This window comes from Hippopotamus amphibius, chromosome 2 (genome assembly GCF_030028045.1).
Source record: "Hippopotamus amphibius kiboko isolate mHipAmp2 chromosome 2, mHipAmp2.hap2, whole genome shotgun sequence".
Lineage (NCBI taxonomy): Eukaryota > Metazoa > Chordata > Mammalia > Artiodactyla > Hippopotamidae > Hippopotamus > Hippopotamus amphibius.
In genome coordinates, this window is record NC_080187.1 from 52,626,411 (window position 1) to 52,645,020 (window position 18,610).

At 36.7% G+C, this 18,610-nt stretch overlaps 1 protein-coding gene across 1 annotated transcript in view; it reads right to left on the bottom strand.

The window, feature by feature from the left end:
* MTMR9 (myotubularin related protein 9) overlaps positions 1 to 18,610 on the bottom strand; it is a 66,270-nt gene that overhangs the window by 15,373 nt on the left and 32,287 nt on the right. Inside the window, exons 4-6 of the mRNA XM_057722491.1 lie at positions 3,594 to 3,767; positions 1,511 to 1,728; positions 459 to 620 (exon numbers count right to left, since the gene is read on the bottom strand). Of these exons, the coding sequence (XP_057578474.1) occupies positions 459 to 620; positions 1,511 to 1,728; positions 3,594 to 3,767 (554 nt within the window). The remainder of the gene's footprint in view (positions 1 to 458; positions 621 to 1,510; positions 1,729 to 3,593; positions 3,768 to 18,610) is intronic.

Genomic DNA, 18,610 nt, shown 5'->3' on the forward strand with positions numbered 1-18,610 from the left:
AGATTATTTACTGTGTAAACAAAATTACATGTTTCCTTTCATTGCTATTCCAAAAGTTCCTTGAAGGCCAAGTTTGGTCCTCTGAGGAGAAATAAGAAAACCTCTTTTCATTCTTTTTCACAGTTTAAGAAAAGGAAAATTGGTAGATTCACAATTTAAGGATTTTTATAGAAAAAAAATAGGTCCTTTAGTGCTTAAAAAATTTGTGTCATGGAAGACATGTATATGTGCATGGTCCACATTCATTCAATAAACATCAATTAAATGCCAGATACTAGGCACACACTTCACTGATACTGAGTGGCGCTGACTATCTTCTATAGTTATTTATAAAATGATGTGAACATAAGATACAAAACAGGCACAGACAGTAACATAATACACAACCACAGGTCTGGATGGAAGTAAAGTCTAGTTGACGTGAGTGCCCCACTCCAGAACCCTGAGATGCACTTTACCTGTCAAGACACTGAGCTGCCAGACAGGCAGTTGTCAGAATCTCTTTGATGTGAGTCAGCCAGTTGGACGCCTCCAATTTACTGAGCCATCGGTCCATGTTATGTGTTTGGTCATTGCAAGCTTCCACAAGTTTGATTAAGCTCTCCTGAAGAATGTGGTACCTTTCAAAACCAAGAAAAAGCAAGAAAAGAAGAAAAAAAGAAAACAGAAGATAGAACAATGAAGAAAGATACCAAACCAAAAACTCAGCCTCCAATATATATCCAAGACCAAAAGCAGCTCAAAATACTGTAAAAATATTTACCTTGCTATATAATAACTTACAGGGTTAAAGATTGAAAAACTAGTATTTAAACATGATTGCAAAATGCTTTAAATGCCTGCAATGTTAAACTGTTCCTCATCTGAACAGATTAAACCCAGTTTGCATAACTGAATTACCTGACTGGGGAGAGGGCTAGAACACTGGATTTTGTGACAGGTCACAAGACAGCACCATTGACGTCTGCTTCCTGTTCCTAAGGACTCAACTCTGGTCACATGTACTGTCAGCAGGGACACCCAACACCAGCTCAGATCCCATCATTTTATTAGTTCCAACTCCCACCCACTCACCCACCCAGAAGCAATTACAAACCACTAATTGCAAGCAGAAAGGAGATATTATAGGTGAAGGAAACAAGGTGTGAAAATAAGTGGGTATGGGAGAAATTAAATGTCTAAGTCTTTTTGACTTAGGAAAATGTAATTATCCATAGCATATCTTTTTTCGTAAGTTTGGTGACCTCTGATCTACAAGCAGAGGAGCAGACCTCACAGTGATGAAATTTCAGAGCTAACAGAGAAAAAAATGCTATTTGATTAAAACTCACTTGTGAGCATCCACTGTAAGTTTTCTGCATATCTTATAAAACACAAGGACAGGAGAGCCAGCCGATTTTTGACTCAAGTTTATACGAAGGTTCATTTGAAAACTTGTGATTTTTAAACAACCAAGGGCTCACCTACTCCAATTAGCTTTAAATAAAAGTCCATTACTGTCTCCTTTTACCTCTCAATGGACTTATGAATCCGCCTCCACTGGGGATAATGAGCTTCTTGTTCAAAGCCGCCTCCTTTGGCTCTAGCTTGCTGAGCTATGTTTAGAGGTCGAGTGTCAACGATGTAGCCACGCTTTCCTGCCCTGAGGGTAGCATTTATCAGCTTCTCATCTTCTTTGCACCGTCTCCCATTTGTGCCAGTGAGTGGCTGACCACTTCGCATAATAACCTACAAGGACAACAGAGTCTAAAATTTAACAGTAGCTGCTTTTAAAGTTTCTGAAAAGAGAAATGAATTAGCTAGATTAAAAGTATCTCAAAAAACAATTGTGTCATTTCAGGGATGAATTTGATCCTAAAACAAATATTTCTTTGTATTGACGATAGTTAATAACTGCAAAACAAAAACAAGACTTGCACTTTTACACGATTTTTCTTCCTACTATCTCAAAATACTTTCACATAATAAATTATAGTTCCTCTTTAAGATCAAATATTACAATTCATTTAGTCAGTGAATTAATTAGCCAGTAGATCTGGGCCTGTAATTAAGATAATAATAATGGGGACCTCCCTGATGGCACAGTGGTTAAGAATCCACCTGCCAATGCAGGGGACACCAGTTTGATCCCTGGTCCAGGAAGATCCCACATGCCACGGAACAACTAAGCCTATGCATCACAACTACTGACTCTGCGCTCTAGAGCCAGCAAGCCACAACTACTGAAGCCCACGTGCCTAGAGCCCGTGCTCCACAATAAGAGAAGCCACCACAATGAGAAGCCTGTGCACCAAAAGGAAGAGTAGCCCCTGCTTGCCACAACTAGAGAAAGCCCCATGCAGCAGTGAAGACCCAACGCAGGCAATAAATTAATTTTTTTTAAGATAATAATAATGGCCTACACACCAGGAAACTTGCTTCAACTATATAAACTTAGGGTTGGCAGGTTTTATCAAGAATTATAAAGAGAAAAGGCACCAATGGTAAAATTTTAAAAAAGTTTATGCATTATTCTTCTTGTTTTGGCAATCATTTTCAATATCTTGAAAGCTACTTATCCATAATTTATTCTCCAGTGGTCTTCTTCCACTATTCTAGGACTTAACCACTAGTCTCCAAAGACCAACAACTACATACTTCAAAAGGTTTGCTTTTGAAACTTTTCTTAAGAAATCAATATCTGTTATACTGATCTCTTCCCTGGTGAATGGTTTAGAATTATTTTGAGCTATCCCATAATATATACTGTTATCTTACTACCTGGAAATTTAACATAATCAAGGAAGGTCATCCAAAAGATGACAATGGCTAACTCTCAGACTGAACTTATCTTGTAATTGGACATAATATATTTTATATTATTAAAATGTTGTCATTAAAATGAGTTGTTAAAAAGCTTTATAGTGAACCCTAGTGAACAGAAATACTGCTAAGCAAGCAAGATAGGTGACCTGATTTTTAGATATTTATCCTAAATATCTACATTTGACTTATTACCAAGGGAAAAAGGAAAACGGAAGACAGCTATAACTTATCCACTAATTTACTACTGGATTCAAAATGAGAAGCAGAGTTTACTGACTGAGAGAAAATAAGAGGAGAGAAATAAACTTTAAAAATATTTAGGAAATGAATACACAGTGAGCACGTGCCTATTCAATTCCTGACTCCCATGTTTACTTAAGTTGTGACTAATGACGTGTCACTCTTGTCCCTTTTGAAAATAAAAACGTCTGCTCAATTTAGCTTTCAAGGAAAATCTGGTGAGAATAACTAAAGTCAGAGAAATTTTTCTACCCAAGAGTGTTATTTTAAGTATCAAATAAACATTAGTTCCCTCTGTACTGAGTGCTGAAGATATAAACCTGTCTGGGCTTTTCTCAGGTTAAGCAGCATCATGGAAAGAATTCAAAGTCATATCCTGATCACAGAAAACACTGTACTCCTGATTCCCTAAAGCTTAAATAAAAGGAAGTCCTAGCAGAAGAGACTAATCATTTCAATGAACAGGTACACAGAAAAGGGGAACATTTCTAAGAACCTCAAACCAAGTCTTTCAGTCGAACAAGCAGCAGTATTTATTGTTCACTTACCATTCCATTCTTTTTATGATAATAGCTGAGTACTGGGAAGCGTCCTCCATGTCGAAACGTGGCTACCTTCCGAAGAGCTTCATCATCAATGGCTTTGGGCACTATGACAATTGGCGGGTAAGAGGGGCAGACAGCAAAATCCTTATTGACATAGCTTAACCTCCATTCACTGGTCTGAAAAACACAAAATACTTCAAAGTTAAGCAAGTATCTCAATGTCACAAAATAATCTGAAAACTTTTAAAGGAGCTTAGAGATCAATTTTCATACAAGGAAGAAGCCATCTCACAGGAGTTTAATAGAAGGATACCTAAGCCCATACTTAAATACTTCCAGAGGAAAGGAGCTCCATTCTTCACAGCCAGCTTCCTACAGTGCTAAGTATTCCTAGTTCCTAGAAAGTTCTTCCTCTTATTAAGCAAAACTAATTGCTCTGTAACTTCCTCTATTATTTTTTTACTGTGATTTCAGTACAAGTTCCCTATTTCATATGGCATCCTATGGAATATACGAAAGACAGCTGTTTCTCCCTCAGTCTTCTATTCTCCAAGTTAAATATATTAAGTATATTCATGAATATCAGGGCCAACATCATCTCATTCATTCTTGTCTGGGTACCATTTACTTTGTTAACAGTACTCTTAAAGTATAACAATAGGAAGACTAAAACTCCAGATAATGTTTAACCAGAACAGAATAATGCTACTACCTGCATCAAATCCCTTGCTCATTTCTGTTATTTAAAAAAAGAGAAAAATGAGGAAAGATTAACATCTTTCTTAAAGCAGTAACTTAATCTAAGAAAGATTATACTTACAAGTCAATGAAATAATTTCAAACTCTGTATGCTAAGGACCAAAAGTATACAATATAAAACTATCAAATGACAACTTATTTCTAACATCAAAAATGAAAACCACTTAAAGACTGTAAAAAACTTTGCACAGCAATAAACAAACAAATATAATTATGTATACGTAAATTTCGATATGTTCCTATAAATCAGAGTTGGCCTAACATAGTGGCCAAGGGTTGTAGTACCAGGAGGATAAGCCAAAGCATGTTTGATACACTATAGGTGTATTGAAAGAAAAAACCTTTTATAAGATACAATATTTTTTAATTAAATTTTCTCACTGTTCAAAATTATTCACATTACTAATTTAAAAGATTAGTTTCTAAAAGACTATTTTTTAAAAAGAGGAAGTTATGTGTTTCCTGCTCACCCATCATCTAATTGCCTTTCCCCAGAAACAACCATTTTTAACTCTTTTAGATCTTTTTTTTTTTTTTTTTAATTTTGGGTGTTTTCCACTATTAGGGATTACTTATCGGTTTCCTACTCTAGAGAATGCTATGATTCTTCATTGACCTGCAATGCCACTTCTGGCAAATATTAAGTTTCCACACACATTGGGCTCTCTATTCTGTCCCACTGGTCTAGTTGCAGTAAGTCCATGGCTTTTAGAATAAGCTTGGTATTTAATAGGCCAAGTCTCCTATTATCCTCTTCCCTCCTTATTCTTCAAGAGAATCTTGGTTTCTCTTGATTCTTTGCTCTTTCATGTAACTTTTATCAAGTTCCATGTAAAACCCCACTTGGGTTTTAATAAGATGGCACTGACTTTATAGATTGATTTGGAGACAATTACATCTTTATAATATTTAATCTCCTCATCTATGAGCATAGTATTCCTCCACTTTTCAAAGCTTTCTTAATTTTTTCAATAAAGTTTTAAAATTTTCTCAATAAATAGCTTGCATGTCTTTTCTTAGATATACTCCTAGGAACCTTATATTTTTATTGCACTTTTGTATATTTTCAAAATTGTGTCTGGTATAGAGAAATGCCTACAATTTCAAGATTCTTTCAGTTTCCTATATAGAGAAACATATAATCAGCAACTATTAGCAATTTTGTTTCTTTCATTTCAATCCTATACCTTTTATTTTTCCTTCTGAGCTAGCTAAGAGTAGTGATGATGGGCATCTTTGTCTCACTCTTGAACTTAAAGGGAATAATGAAGATTTGCTTTTTGTATGTTTTTGTTTTTTTGTAGCTACCCTTTATCACATTAAATTCCCTTCAAATCCAACTCTGCAAAGAGCTTTTATCATGAACAGATGTTTAATTTTATCAAATTGCTTTTTTTCTCTTCTAATTCTGTTTCACCATATATGTAATTTGTCTTCTCTCTTTGGTTAATTTTGTGATATTCTCTTTGCCTCACTTTTCAATAGCTGAACTCAGTATGTCTAAGTAAAGATTTCCTTTTGATTATCCTACATGGTGTTTGATGGGATACCTTACCCTAAGGCTTTGTGACTTTCACTGATTCTGAAGAATTCTCAACTATCATCTGTTTCAGTATTGTCTTTCTTCCAATTTCTCTATTATCTTCTTCTTGAATTTCCATTTAATAAATATTGGATCTTCTCCCTTTACTATCTATGCATCTATCTAACTTCTCTATCACTTTTTCTATCTTACAGTTTCTCTGTCCTCTATTCTGAGTAATTACTTCAGATCTATATTCCACATCACTAATTCCCTCTTTAGTTGTCTCTAATCAGCCACTTAACCTTTACATCGTTATTCTTTTCTCGTCTTTTTAATCAACTTTATTGAGATTTTATTATTTATATGAAAAATAAACTATATCAATTTACAGTACATGATTTCATGAATCCTGACAGTTGTACCCACCCATAAAACACTGCTACAATCAAAATAAACATTTCAGTCATCTCCCACAAAAATCCCTAGTGCATTTTTGCAGTCCATACCTTTCCCTCCACACCAATACTACAAAATCACTAATCTGCCTTCAGTCACTTTTAGTGTTATATCTAAGAAATCTCTGCCTAGTCAAAGGTCATGAAGATTTTCTCCTGTGTTTTCTTTAAGAAGTTTTATACCTTTAGCTCATATTTTGGTCTATAATATACTTTGAGTTAATTTTTGTGGATGGTGTGAAGTAAAAGTCTAGATCTATCTTTTTTACATCCAATTGTTCCCATGCCATTAGTTGAAAAAACTATCCTTTACCTACAGAATTTGCACTTTTGGCAAAAAAAAAAAAAAAGAAGAAGAAGAAGAAGACCACAAATGGGAGAGTTTATTTCTAGACCCTTTATCCTGTTCCATGGAACTATACATCTATCCTTATGCCAAGATACCACATTCTCTTGATTACTGTAGCCTGATAGTAAATTCTGAAAGCAAGTAATGTAAATTTTTTTTTTTCAAGTAATGTAATTTTTTTTTCCAAAGTTGTTTTGGCTATTCTAGTAACTCTGCAGTTCCATATAAATTTCAGGATAACCTTGGCAATTTCTACAAAGACATCTATTGGAATTTTAATAGGAGTTGCACTGAATCAATAAATCAATTTGGAGAGAATATCTTAATGAGAGGTCAGCAAACTATAGTCCACAAGTCAAATCCAGCCCCATGCTTGTTTTTGTAAATGCAGGCATACCTTGGAGACACTGTAGGTTTGGTTCCAGACCACTGCAATGAAGTGAATCTTGCAATAAAGCGAGTCACAAATTTTTTGCTTTCCCAATGTATGTATAAGTTATGTTTACACTATACTGTAGTCTATTAAGTGTGTAACATTAAAAAATAAAAATGTACATACCTTAATTTTAAAACATTTTATTGCTAAAAAATGCTAACCATAATCTGAGCCTTTAGCGAATCATAATCCTTCTGCTGGTGGAGGATTTTAAATATTGTGAGAATTACCAAAATGCAACAGAGACATGAAGTGAGCAAATGCTGTTGGAAAAACAGCACTGAATGACTTGCTCAACATCGGATTGCCACAAACTGTCAAACTGTGGAAAATGCAGTATTTTGGAAGCACAATAAGATGAAACACAATAAAGTGAGGTATGCCTGTAAAACATTATTGGAACACAGCACCACCCATTCATTGATGCATTATTTATTGCTGCTTTCATGCTACAACAGCAGAGTGGAGTAGCTTCAATGAAGACTTCATGACACACAAAGCCTAAAATATTTACTATCTGGTCCTTTACGTAACTCAGCCCACTACTGATCTTAGCCATATGGTCTTCCAATCCATGAACATATATCTCCATTTATTTAGATATCCTTTAACTCCTCTTAGCAATGTGTTGTGTTTTTCAGTGTATAGATCCTATCCTTCTTCCGTTAAATTTATTACTAAGTATTTTATTCATTTTAAGTTTGCTTATTGCCAGTTAGTTTTTGTACACTTATATCAAGCAACCTTGCTAAACTTATTAGTTTATTTTATTGATTTCTGCTCTTATTTTTATCATGTCTTTCTTTCAAGTTTCTTTGCTCATTATTTTTCCCCTAGCTTAAGTTGGAGCTTAAGTTGATTTTAGACCTTTCTTCTCATTTAATATAAGCACTCTAACGTTATAAGTTTCTCCCTAAACACTTCTTTAGCTGTATTCTACAAATTTGATATTATCATTCAATTCAAAATACTTCCTAATTTCCTTTCCGATTTCATCTCTGATTTATAGATTACAGATTTTTAAGTATTTTGTTTAATTTAGAAATACTCTGGGTATTCCTCAATAGTACCTTAGTGTTGACTGGTTTCTAATATAATTTCCTTTATGGTCAGAGATTATATACTGTATGGTTTCAATCCTTTTAAATTTATTGAGATTAAATAGCCTAGCATATGTTCTCTCTTGGAAAACATACCATGTGCTCTTGCATATTGTTTATTCTGCAGAAGTTGGGAGTAGCAATCTATAAATATCAGATAGTGTTCAGATTCTCTGTCTCTACTTCTTTTGCTGTTCTTTTGTTTTAGTCTAGTTGTTCTATTACTTGCTGGAAGGGCAGTTTAAACAATCTACTATGATCACAGAACTGCTTATTTCTTCCTTCATTTCCATCAATTTTGGCTATTAGGCATTTTTTTAAATTAACTAATTAATTTTTATTTATTGGCTGCGTTGGGTCTTCCTTGCTGCGTGGGCTTTCTGTAGTTGCAGAGAGCGGGGGCTACTCTTCACTGCACTGTGCAGGCTTCTCACTGCAGTGGCTTCTCTTGTTGCGGAGCACCGGCTCTAGGTGCGCGGGCTTCAGTAGTTACGGAGCATGGGCTCATTAGTTGTGGCTCGCAGGCTCTAGAGCACAGCTCAGTAGATGTGGCACACGGGCTTAGTTGCTCTATATTTTTATATATAAATCATTATATTGTCCTGATGAGTTTTATTATTATGGAATGACCCTCTTTGATAATATTCTGTGTCTTGAAGGTTTTTTTAATCTGGAATTAATAAAGCTACTTCTTTTTTATACTTATTATTTTCATGGCACATTTTCCCTACCCATTTATCTTCAATCTGTCTCTTTATATTCAAAATGGTCTCTGTACACAGCATATACTTGGATCTTGTTTTCTTTTCCCCTTTAATTCATTCTGACAATCTCTGCCTTTTAACTGGAGTGTTTAGCTCATCAATATTAAAATAAATATTGACACAGCTGGATTTTAGTCTAGCATTTATTTTCTGTTTGCCCCTTCAGTTTTTATTGCTGTTTCTTCTTTGCCACTTTCTTTTGAACTATTTAAATACTTCTTAGAATTGCATTTTAATGTACTAATTTTTTAATTATACCTTAACATTTTTAAGAAGTGATTGCTCAAGGACTAGGGATGATTTTGCCCCAAGAGAACATCTGTCAATGAATAGAGACTACTGGGGGTTGGAGGAGAAGAATGCTACTAGCACCTAGTGGCACGCTAGGGATACTGCCACACATCTCACAACGCACAGGACAGCTTCTCAACACAAAGAATAATCCTGCCCAAATGTCAATGGTGCCAAGTTTGAGAAACTCTGCTCTAGGGATTATAATATATATTGTTAATTCAAATATTAGCCCACATTACCTAATATGTAAAAACCTTGAAACTGTATAGGTCTCTGTATCCATCCAGCTACCCCATACCCAGTCATTTTTAATGATATAGTTTCCATATGTAATATGTCTACATACACTATAAACACCACAAAGGCAATGCTATAGTTTTTGCTTTAAATGGTCATACATATTTTAAAGACACTAAAAAGAAAAAAATAGTTTGTTATATTTACCTAGAATTTACCATTTCCAATATTTTTCAATCATTTTGAATGTTCAGGTTTCCCTCTGGTATTATTTCCCTTCAGTCTGAAGAACTTCCTTTAACATTTCTTACAGTGAAGGTCTCTTGGTGACAAATTCTTAGTCTCTTTTTATCTGAAAATGTTGTCTCACCTTCTTCCTTGAAAGATATTTTCACCAGATACAAAATTCAGGGGTAGTAGGTTTTACTCCTCTCAGCACTTTAAAAGTTTTGTCTTTCAGTCGCCATGATTTCTGATGAATAGCCCACAGTCATTTGAACTGTCTCTGTGTATGTAATGTGTTATTTTTACCTGGCAGCTTTCAAGATCTTCATGTTATCATTGCTCTTTGACAGTTTGACTATGATGTGCCTACCATGCTTTTCCTCATACTTATACTGCTTGGGGCTTGCTGAGATTTTTGAATTCAGAAAATTTACTAAATTTTTAGTTTCTGAACATTTATTTCTTTAAATATTTTTTCTACCTATTCTATTCTCTTCTGGATCTGTAATTAAACATATACTAGACATTTTGATATTGTTCCACACATTCCTGAGGCTGTTTATTTTTCCATAATTTCTCTTATTTCTCCAAATAATTTCTATTACTTTAATTGCAATTTCACTGATTCTGTCATCTGTCATCTCCTCTCTGCTATTTAGCCTAGTGACTATTTCATTTCAGATATAAATTTTTCAAAAAATGCTAAGAGTCATTTGACTCTTCTTAATATTTCCTATTTCTCTGTTAAGGTTTCCTGTCTTTTCTCTCATTTTAAGCATATTTTACTTTATGGAAAATTGGGCAGTCTAAACAGCTGCTCTAAAGATCTTGTATGAGCATTTGAACATCTGAGTCATCTTGGGGTTGGCACTTGTTGACTGTCTTTTTTTCTTGAGAACAGGTCATAATATCCTAGCTCAATTTTGGGTTGTATCCTGGACATTGTGAATGTTATGTTGTGGAAACTCTGCATTCTATTATACACCTCTGAAGAGTGATGTTTTACAAGGAATTAGCTTGTTCAGACAAACTGCAAACTCTGTAACATATGAGGTGGATGGCAGCTCAGACCTTAGTTCTGACTGCTCCCAGTCTGTCCCATGCAATCATGGTTCAAGAGTCAGCCAGAGATTCAGGGGTATATACAGAATCAAGGTTTCCCTCCTCTGGCTCTCTGGTTCCCCAAGCCCTTCTCCTGGTTCCTCCCACCAGAGAGAAAACACGCTTTCCACTAGAATGTTAGCTGTCCTACACCATCAATGCCATAACTGTGCTGACCTCAGGACAAGGCCCCCAAAATAAGAAATTCACTCTGCCATTCACTTCCTCTGTTTTGACTCCCCTCTAAAATACACTGCTTTCTGTTCACTTACCAGAGCCTTCAGGTAGTAGCTTTCTGTATTTTATTTATAGTTTGCCACTGATATCTGCAGGAGGTCTTGTCAGATAGGAGCTAATCAACCATTACCTTATCATCATCTTTTTCTGTATATAATTTCTGAAGTGGTAGATTGGGAGAATACAGATATACTATATATGTGTATTTCAGCAAAGTATCTGAAATAATATTTTATGATATCCTAGAATAAAAGCATGTTAAAAGGGGAGGCACTCTAAAGATCATTTGTCCAACTTTCATCTTGTAGATTGGAAACTGAGTCCCAGAAAGTCAAGCAGCCAACATATCTGGGATGCAATATACGATACCTTGATAGCTACTCTGTCTTCTCAATACCACACATCTCTTTCGGATATAACAGAGAAGGAGGGACTGGCTAATACTATTTAGAAAGTTTTTTATATGGTCAAAAAATGTAATTCAATGAATACTGATTAAGTGACATCATGTCTACCTGGTAGAGGATTCCAATGATACATAGAAGGCCTTACTGTCCTTTTGTTCTATCCTGCATAAATGCACACATTCCTATATTCATTCACTCAACAAACATCTACTGCTTGCCAATCATGTGCTAAGAATACAATAGGGAACAAGAATGACATGGTTCCCACTGTCCTAAAGTTTATGTTCTAGCAGCTTGTATTCTGGCCCAGGAAAGAGACAATAAACAAACAATGGGAGAAAAAAGATGGTGGCGAAGTAGAGGGACGTGGAATGCATCCCTCTCCACAGATGCATTGGGAATGCACCGAAGGACGCAATAATTCCCACAGAGAACCAGCTGAACACCAGTAGACGACCTTGGACACCAGAAAGGACAGCACGGAATCTGACATAACCTGTAGGGAGGCATCTACGACGGCTCAAAGACGGTGAAGCGGCGGAGCTGTGGCAGATGGGAGGGAGTGAGAAACATACGGAGGGTCCACACCGCAGCTCGGCGTTCCCGGACCCAGACATCGATTCACAGCTGAACAGAGGGTCCAGAAGTGGGAGTGTGGGAATCGGAGAGCTGGTTCAGGGTGAGAAAAATTGTTGCCAGTAAGGTGACGGACCAAGGGGACAGGAGGGAAGAGATCTGCGGCGAGGAGTGCCTGCCCCTGAGAGCTGCCCGGCCATGATGGTGGCTGGATGCTGCGGGCTCACGCGTGGTGGAGAGGAACCTCGGCCTTAGCCTCTCTCTCTCTTTCGGCGTCTCTGCAAAAGGCAGTGGAGAGACGCCCTGTGGGCCACCTAAGGCGCTCAGGGATAACAAGTACCCTCAGGCCCTCGGGCGGGGCTAGATTAAAACCCCTTGGAACATAGGCAGCAGAGAGGCTGCGGAGAAAAAAGGGAAAAAAAAAAAAAAAAACCCGAGAGAGGCCCAACTCTGAGACTTTCTGTTTACACCTGAGCCACAGGCATCCCTCTGCAACAGGCACCTCCAAGCGTGACTGAAACAACAGTGCGCCACTGCTCACTCACTCCCAGGGAAAGGAGCCACTGTTGTACCCTCTCCCTCCCCAAACACCAACGCTTACAGATGAACAATAAAGGAAGCTCTGCTGGTCACAGAATAACGCAAAAAAACCCAAGGCGAGCAGAAGGACACTTACAGCTGAGACTCTAAGGAAACAGAAATATTAGTATCAATCCTATTGAACTGGTCCATTCTGGGATCAGTTCTGGACTTTCTTTTTTTCTTTTTCCTTTATTAATTACGATCTTAGTCCTAAGGGATCTACAAGTTTTATAACAATTTTTTTAATGCTATTTTTTATTCTATTTTTACTTTTTTGCCTTTTTATATACTTCTATTTCTAGCTAACTTTTTGGTAGTACGGACAATATATCTCTCATACTTTCCTTTCATCCCTATCTTTTATACATTTCTATTCCTTTCTTTTTATTTGCATATTTCCAATCACACTATGCTCTTCTGTTCCCCTTCTTCCATCCATTCTTAGTTTATTTTATCTTAACATACTTATAAGCAACACTATCGATCTGCTCAGACTCCTTGCTCTAGACTCCAGATGACGCACCGCCTTGGTATTTAATATCAGGTTTTTGTCTTTATCTTAGTTCTTAGTACAATTGTCTAATTTCATTCTGAGAATCTCCATTCTGTCTGGTGGTACTCTAGCTCTTTCCTATATTTGATTCTAGCTTACAAAATCTCCCTGGATTAGTGTTTGTATGTGTAAGGTGTTATCAGTTTGTTTGTTTGCTTTTGCTTTTGTCTCTGATGTGTTCTGTTTCAGTTGTCCATTTCTGTTGGGTTTCTCTTTGAATATCTGATAGCATACTGGGGTTCTGTCAGGTCTTTCCAGAGCCTTATGTCCTAATGGATTCAGTAATTGTGTGTCTTATACATGCATATGTTTCCTAGACTTAGTATTTGTTTAACCCAACACTTGGACATTAGTCTGAGGCTTGGACAGTCTTCTATAAACACCTCTATCGCCAGGACAAGCAACCCCAAAAGTCTGAACAACCATGAGGAAACAAAGAAACACCATGCAGGCAAAGGAGCAGGAAAAAAAACCCACAAGACCAAATAAATGAGGAGGAAATAGGAAAAATGCTTGAAAAAGAATTCAGAGTAATGATAGTAAAAATGATACAAAATCTCGATAACAAAATAGAGAAAGTACAAGAAACTGTTCATAAGAACTCAGAAAAACAAACAGCAATGGATAACAAAATAAGTGAAATTAAAAATACTCTAGATGCTATAACCAGCAGAATGACTGAGGCAGAAGAACGAATAAGTGAGCTGGAAGACAGAATGGGGGAAATAAATGCCACAGAGCAGGAAAAAGACAAAAGAATAGAAGACAGTCTCAGAGACCTCAGTGATAACCTTAAACGTACCAACATTCGAATTATAGGCATCCCAGAAGAAGAAGAAAACAAGAAAGGGTCTGAGAAAATATTTGAAGAGGTTATAGTGGAAAACTTCCCCAACATGGGAAAGGAAATAATTAACCAAGTCCAAGAAGCACAGAGAGTCCTATACAGAATAAACCCAAGGAGAAATACACCAAGGCACATATTAATCAAACTAACGACAAGGAAACACAAAGAAAAAATATTAAAAGCAGCAAGAGAAAAGCAACAAATAACATATAAGGGAAAACCCATAAGGATAACAGCTGATCTTTCTACGGAAACTCTGCAGGCCAGAAGGGAATGGCAGGATATACTGAAAGTCCTGAAAGAGAGAAACCTACAGCCAAGAATACTCTACCCAGCAAGAAGCTCATTCAGATTTGAGGGAGAAATCAAAAGCTTTCCAGACAAGCAAAAGTTCAGAGAATTCAGCACCACCAAACCAGCCTTACAACAAGTGCTAAAGGAACTTCTCGAAGTAGGACACACAAGAAAAGGAAAACACCTACAAATACAAACCCAAAACAATTAAGAAAATGGTAATTGGAACACACATGTCAATAATCACCTTAAATGTAAATGGATTAAATGCTCCAACCAAAAGACACAGACTGGCTGAACGGATACAAAAACAAGACCCTTCTATATGCTGCCTACAAGAAACCCACTTCACACCAAGGGATACGTATAGACTGAAAGTAAAGGGATGGAAAAAGATATTCCATGCAAAATGGAAGTCAAAAGAAAGCTGGAGTAGCAATACCCATATCAGACAAATTAGACTTCAAAGTAAAGACGATTAAAAGAGACAAGGAAGGACACTACCTAATGATCAAGGGATCCATTCAAGAAGAACATATCACAATGGTAAATATCTATGCCCCCAACATAGGAGCACCTCAATATATAAGGCAAATGCTAACAGCTATAAAAGGGGACATCGACAGGAACACAATAATAGTGGGCGACTTGAACACCCCACTTACATCAATGGACAGATCATCCAAACAGAAAATAAATAAAGACACACAAGCTTTAAATGACACATCAGACCATCTCGACTTCATTGATATTTATAGGACATTCCATCCAAAAACGACAGACTACACTTTCTTCTCAAGTGCACATGGAACATTTTCCAGGATAGATCACATCTTGGGTCACAAATCAAACCTCAGCAAATTCAAGAAAATTGAAATCATATCAAGCATCTTCTCAGACCACAACGCCATGAGACTAGATATCAATTACAGGAAAAAAACTGCAAAAAAGACAAACACATGGAGGCTAAACAATTCACTCTTAAACAACCAAGGAATCACTAAAGAAATCAAAGAGGAAATCAAAAAATATCTAGAAACAAATGACAACGAAAACACAACAACCCAAAACCTATGGGATGCAGCAAAAGCAGTTCTAAGAGGGAAATTTATAGCAATACAGTCCTACCTTAAGAAACAAGAAAATGATCGAATAAACAACCTAACCTTACACCTAAAACAATTAGAAAAAGAAGAACAAAGAAACCCCAAAGTGAGCAGAAGGAAAGAAATCATAAAGATCAGAGCAGAAATAAATGAAAAAGAAAGGAAGGAAGCAATAGCAAAAATTAATAAAACTAAAAGTTGGTTCTTTGAGAAGATTAACAAAATTGATAAACCATTAGCCAGACTCATCAAGAAAAAAAGGGAGAAGATGCAAATCAACAGAATTAGAAATGAAAAAGGAGAAGTAACAATGGACACCTCAGAAATACAAAACATCATGAGAGACTACTACAGGCAACTATATGCCAATCAATTGGATAACCTGGAAGAAATGGATACATCCTTAGAAAACTACAATCTTCCAAGACTGAACCAGAAAGAAATAGAAACTATGAACTGACCAATCACAAGTACGGAAATTGAGGCAGTGATTAAAAATCTCCCAACACACAAAAGCCCAGGACCAGATGGATTCACGGGCGAATTCTATCAAATATTTAGAGAAGAGCTAACACCTATCCTTCTCAAACTCTTCCAAAATATTGCAGAAGACGGAACACTCCCAAACTCATTCTACGAGGCCACCATCACCCTGATACCAAAACCAGGCAAAGATGTCACAAAAAAAGAAAATTACAGGCCAATATCACTGATGAATATTGATGCAAAAATCCTCAACAAAATACTAGCTAACAGAATCCAACAGCACATTAAGAAAATCATACACCATGATCAAGTGGGGTTTATCCCTGGGATGCAAGGATTCTTCAATATATGCAAATCAATCAACGTGCTACATCACATCAACAAATTGAAGGATAAAAACCATATGATAATCTCAATAGACGCAGAAAAAGCTTTTGACAAAATTCAACATCCATTTATGATAAAAACTCTCCAGAAAATGGGCACAGAAGGAAATTACCTCAACATAATAAAAGCCATATATGAGAAACAAAAAGCCAACATCGTTCTCAATGGGGAAAAACTGAAAGCATTCCCTCTAAGAACAGGAACAAGACAAGGGTGTCCACTCTCACCAGTATTATTCAACATAGTTTTGGAAGTTTTAGCCACAGCAATCAGAGAAGAAAAAGAAATAAAAGGAATCCAAATTGGAAAAGAAGAAGTCAAATTGTCACTCTTTGCAGATGACATGATATTATATATAGAAAACCCTAAAGACTCTACCAGAAAACTGCTAGCACTAATTGATGAATTTAGTAAAGTAGCAGGATACAAAATTAACACACAGAAATCTCTTGCATTCCTATACACTAACAACGGAAGAGCAGAAAGAGAAATTACGGAAACTCTCCCATTCACCATTGCAACCAAAAGACTAAAATACCTAGGAATAAACCTGCCTAAGGAGGCAAAAGATTTGTATGCAGAAAACTTTAAGACATTGCTGAAAGAAATCAAAGACGACACAAACAGATGGAGGGACATACCATGTTCCTGGATTGGAAGAATCAACATAGTGAAAATGACTGTACTACCCAAAGCAATTTACAGATTCAATTCAATCCCGATCAAATTACCAATGGCATTTTTCACAGAACTAGAGCAAGAAAGCTTACGATTTGTATGGAAACACAAAAGACCCCAAATAGCCAAAGCAATCTTGAGAAGGAAAAATTGAGTTGGTGGAATCAGGCTTCCTGACTTCAAACTATACTACAAGGCCATAGTGATCAAGACAGTATGGTACTGGCACAAAAACAGAAAGGAAGATCAATGGAATAGAACAGAGAACTCAGAAGTAAGCCCAAAGACATATGGGCACCTTATCTTTGACAAAGGAGGCACGAATATACAATGGAAAAAAGACAGCCTCTTCAATAAGTGGTGCTGGGAAAACTGGACAGCAACATATAAAAGAATGAAATTAGAACACTTCCTAACACCATACACAAAAATAAACTCCAAATGGATTAAAGACCTACATGTAAGGCCAGACACTATAAAACTCCTAGAGGAAAACATAGGCAGAACCCTCTATGACATCCATCAAAGCAACATCCTTTTTGACCCACCTCCTAGAATCAGGGAAATAAAATCAAGAATAAACAAATGGGACCTCATGAAACTTAAAAGCTTTTGCACAGCAAAAGAAACCATAAACAAGACTAGAAGGCAACCCTCGGAATGGGAAAAAATAGTTGCCTATGAAACAACGGACAAAGGATTAACCTCCAAAATATACAAGCAGCTCATGCAGCTTAATACCAAAAAAGCAAATAACCCAATCCACAAATGGGCAGAAGACCTAAATAGACATTGCTCCAAAGAAGACATACAGATGGCCAACAAACACATGAAAAGATGCTCAACATCACTCATCATCAGAGAAATGCAAGCCAAAGCCACAATGAGGTATCACCTCACACCAATCAGAATGGCCATCATCACAAAATCTGGAAACAACAAATGTTGGAGAGGGTGTGGAGAAAAGGGAACCCTCCTGCACTGTTGGTGGGAATGTAAGTTGGTACAGCCACTATGGAAAACAATTTGGAGGTTCCTTCAAAAACTACAAATAGAACTACCATATGATCCAGTCATCCCACTGCTGGGCATATACCCAAAGAAAACCATAATCCCAAAAGAAACATGTACCATAATGTTTATTGCAGCACTATTTACAATAGCCAGGACATGGAAGCAACCGAAATGCCCATCAACAAATGAATGGATAAAGAAGATGTGGCATATATATACAATGGAATATTACTCAGCTATAAAAAGGGATGAGATGGAGCTATATGTAATGAGGTGGATAGAACTACAGTCTGTCATACAGAGTGAAGTAAGTCAGAAAGAGAAAGACAAATATTGTATGCTAACTCACATATACGGAATCTAAAAATGGTACTGATGAACTCAGTGACAAGAACAAGGACGCAGATGCAGAGAATGGACTGGAGAACTCGAGGTTTGGGGGGGGCGGGGGGTGAAGGGGAAGCTGAAACGAAGCGAGAGAGTAACACAGACATATATATGTTACCAACGGTAAAACAGATAGCCAGTGGGAAGTTGTTGTATAACAAAGGGAGTTCAACTCGAGGATGGAAGATGCCTTAGAGGACTGGGACGGAGAGGGTGGGGGT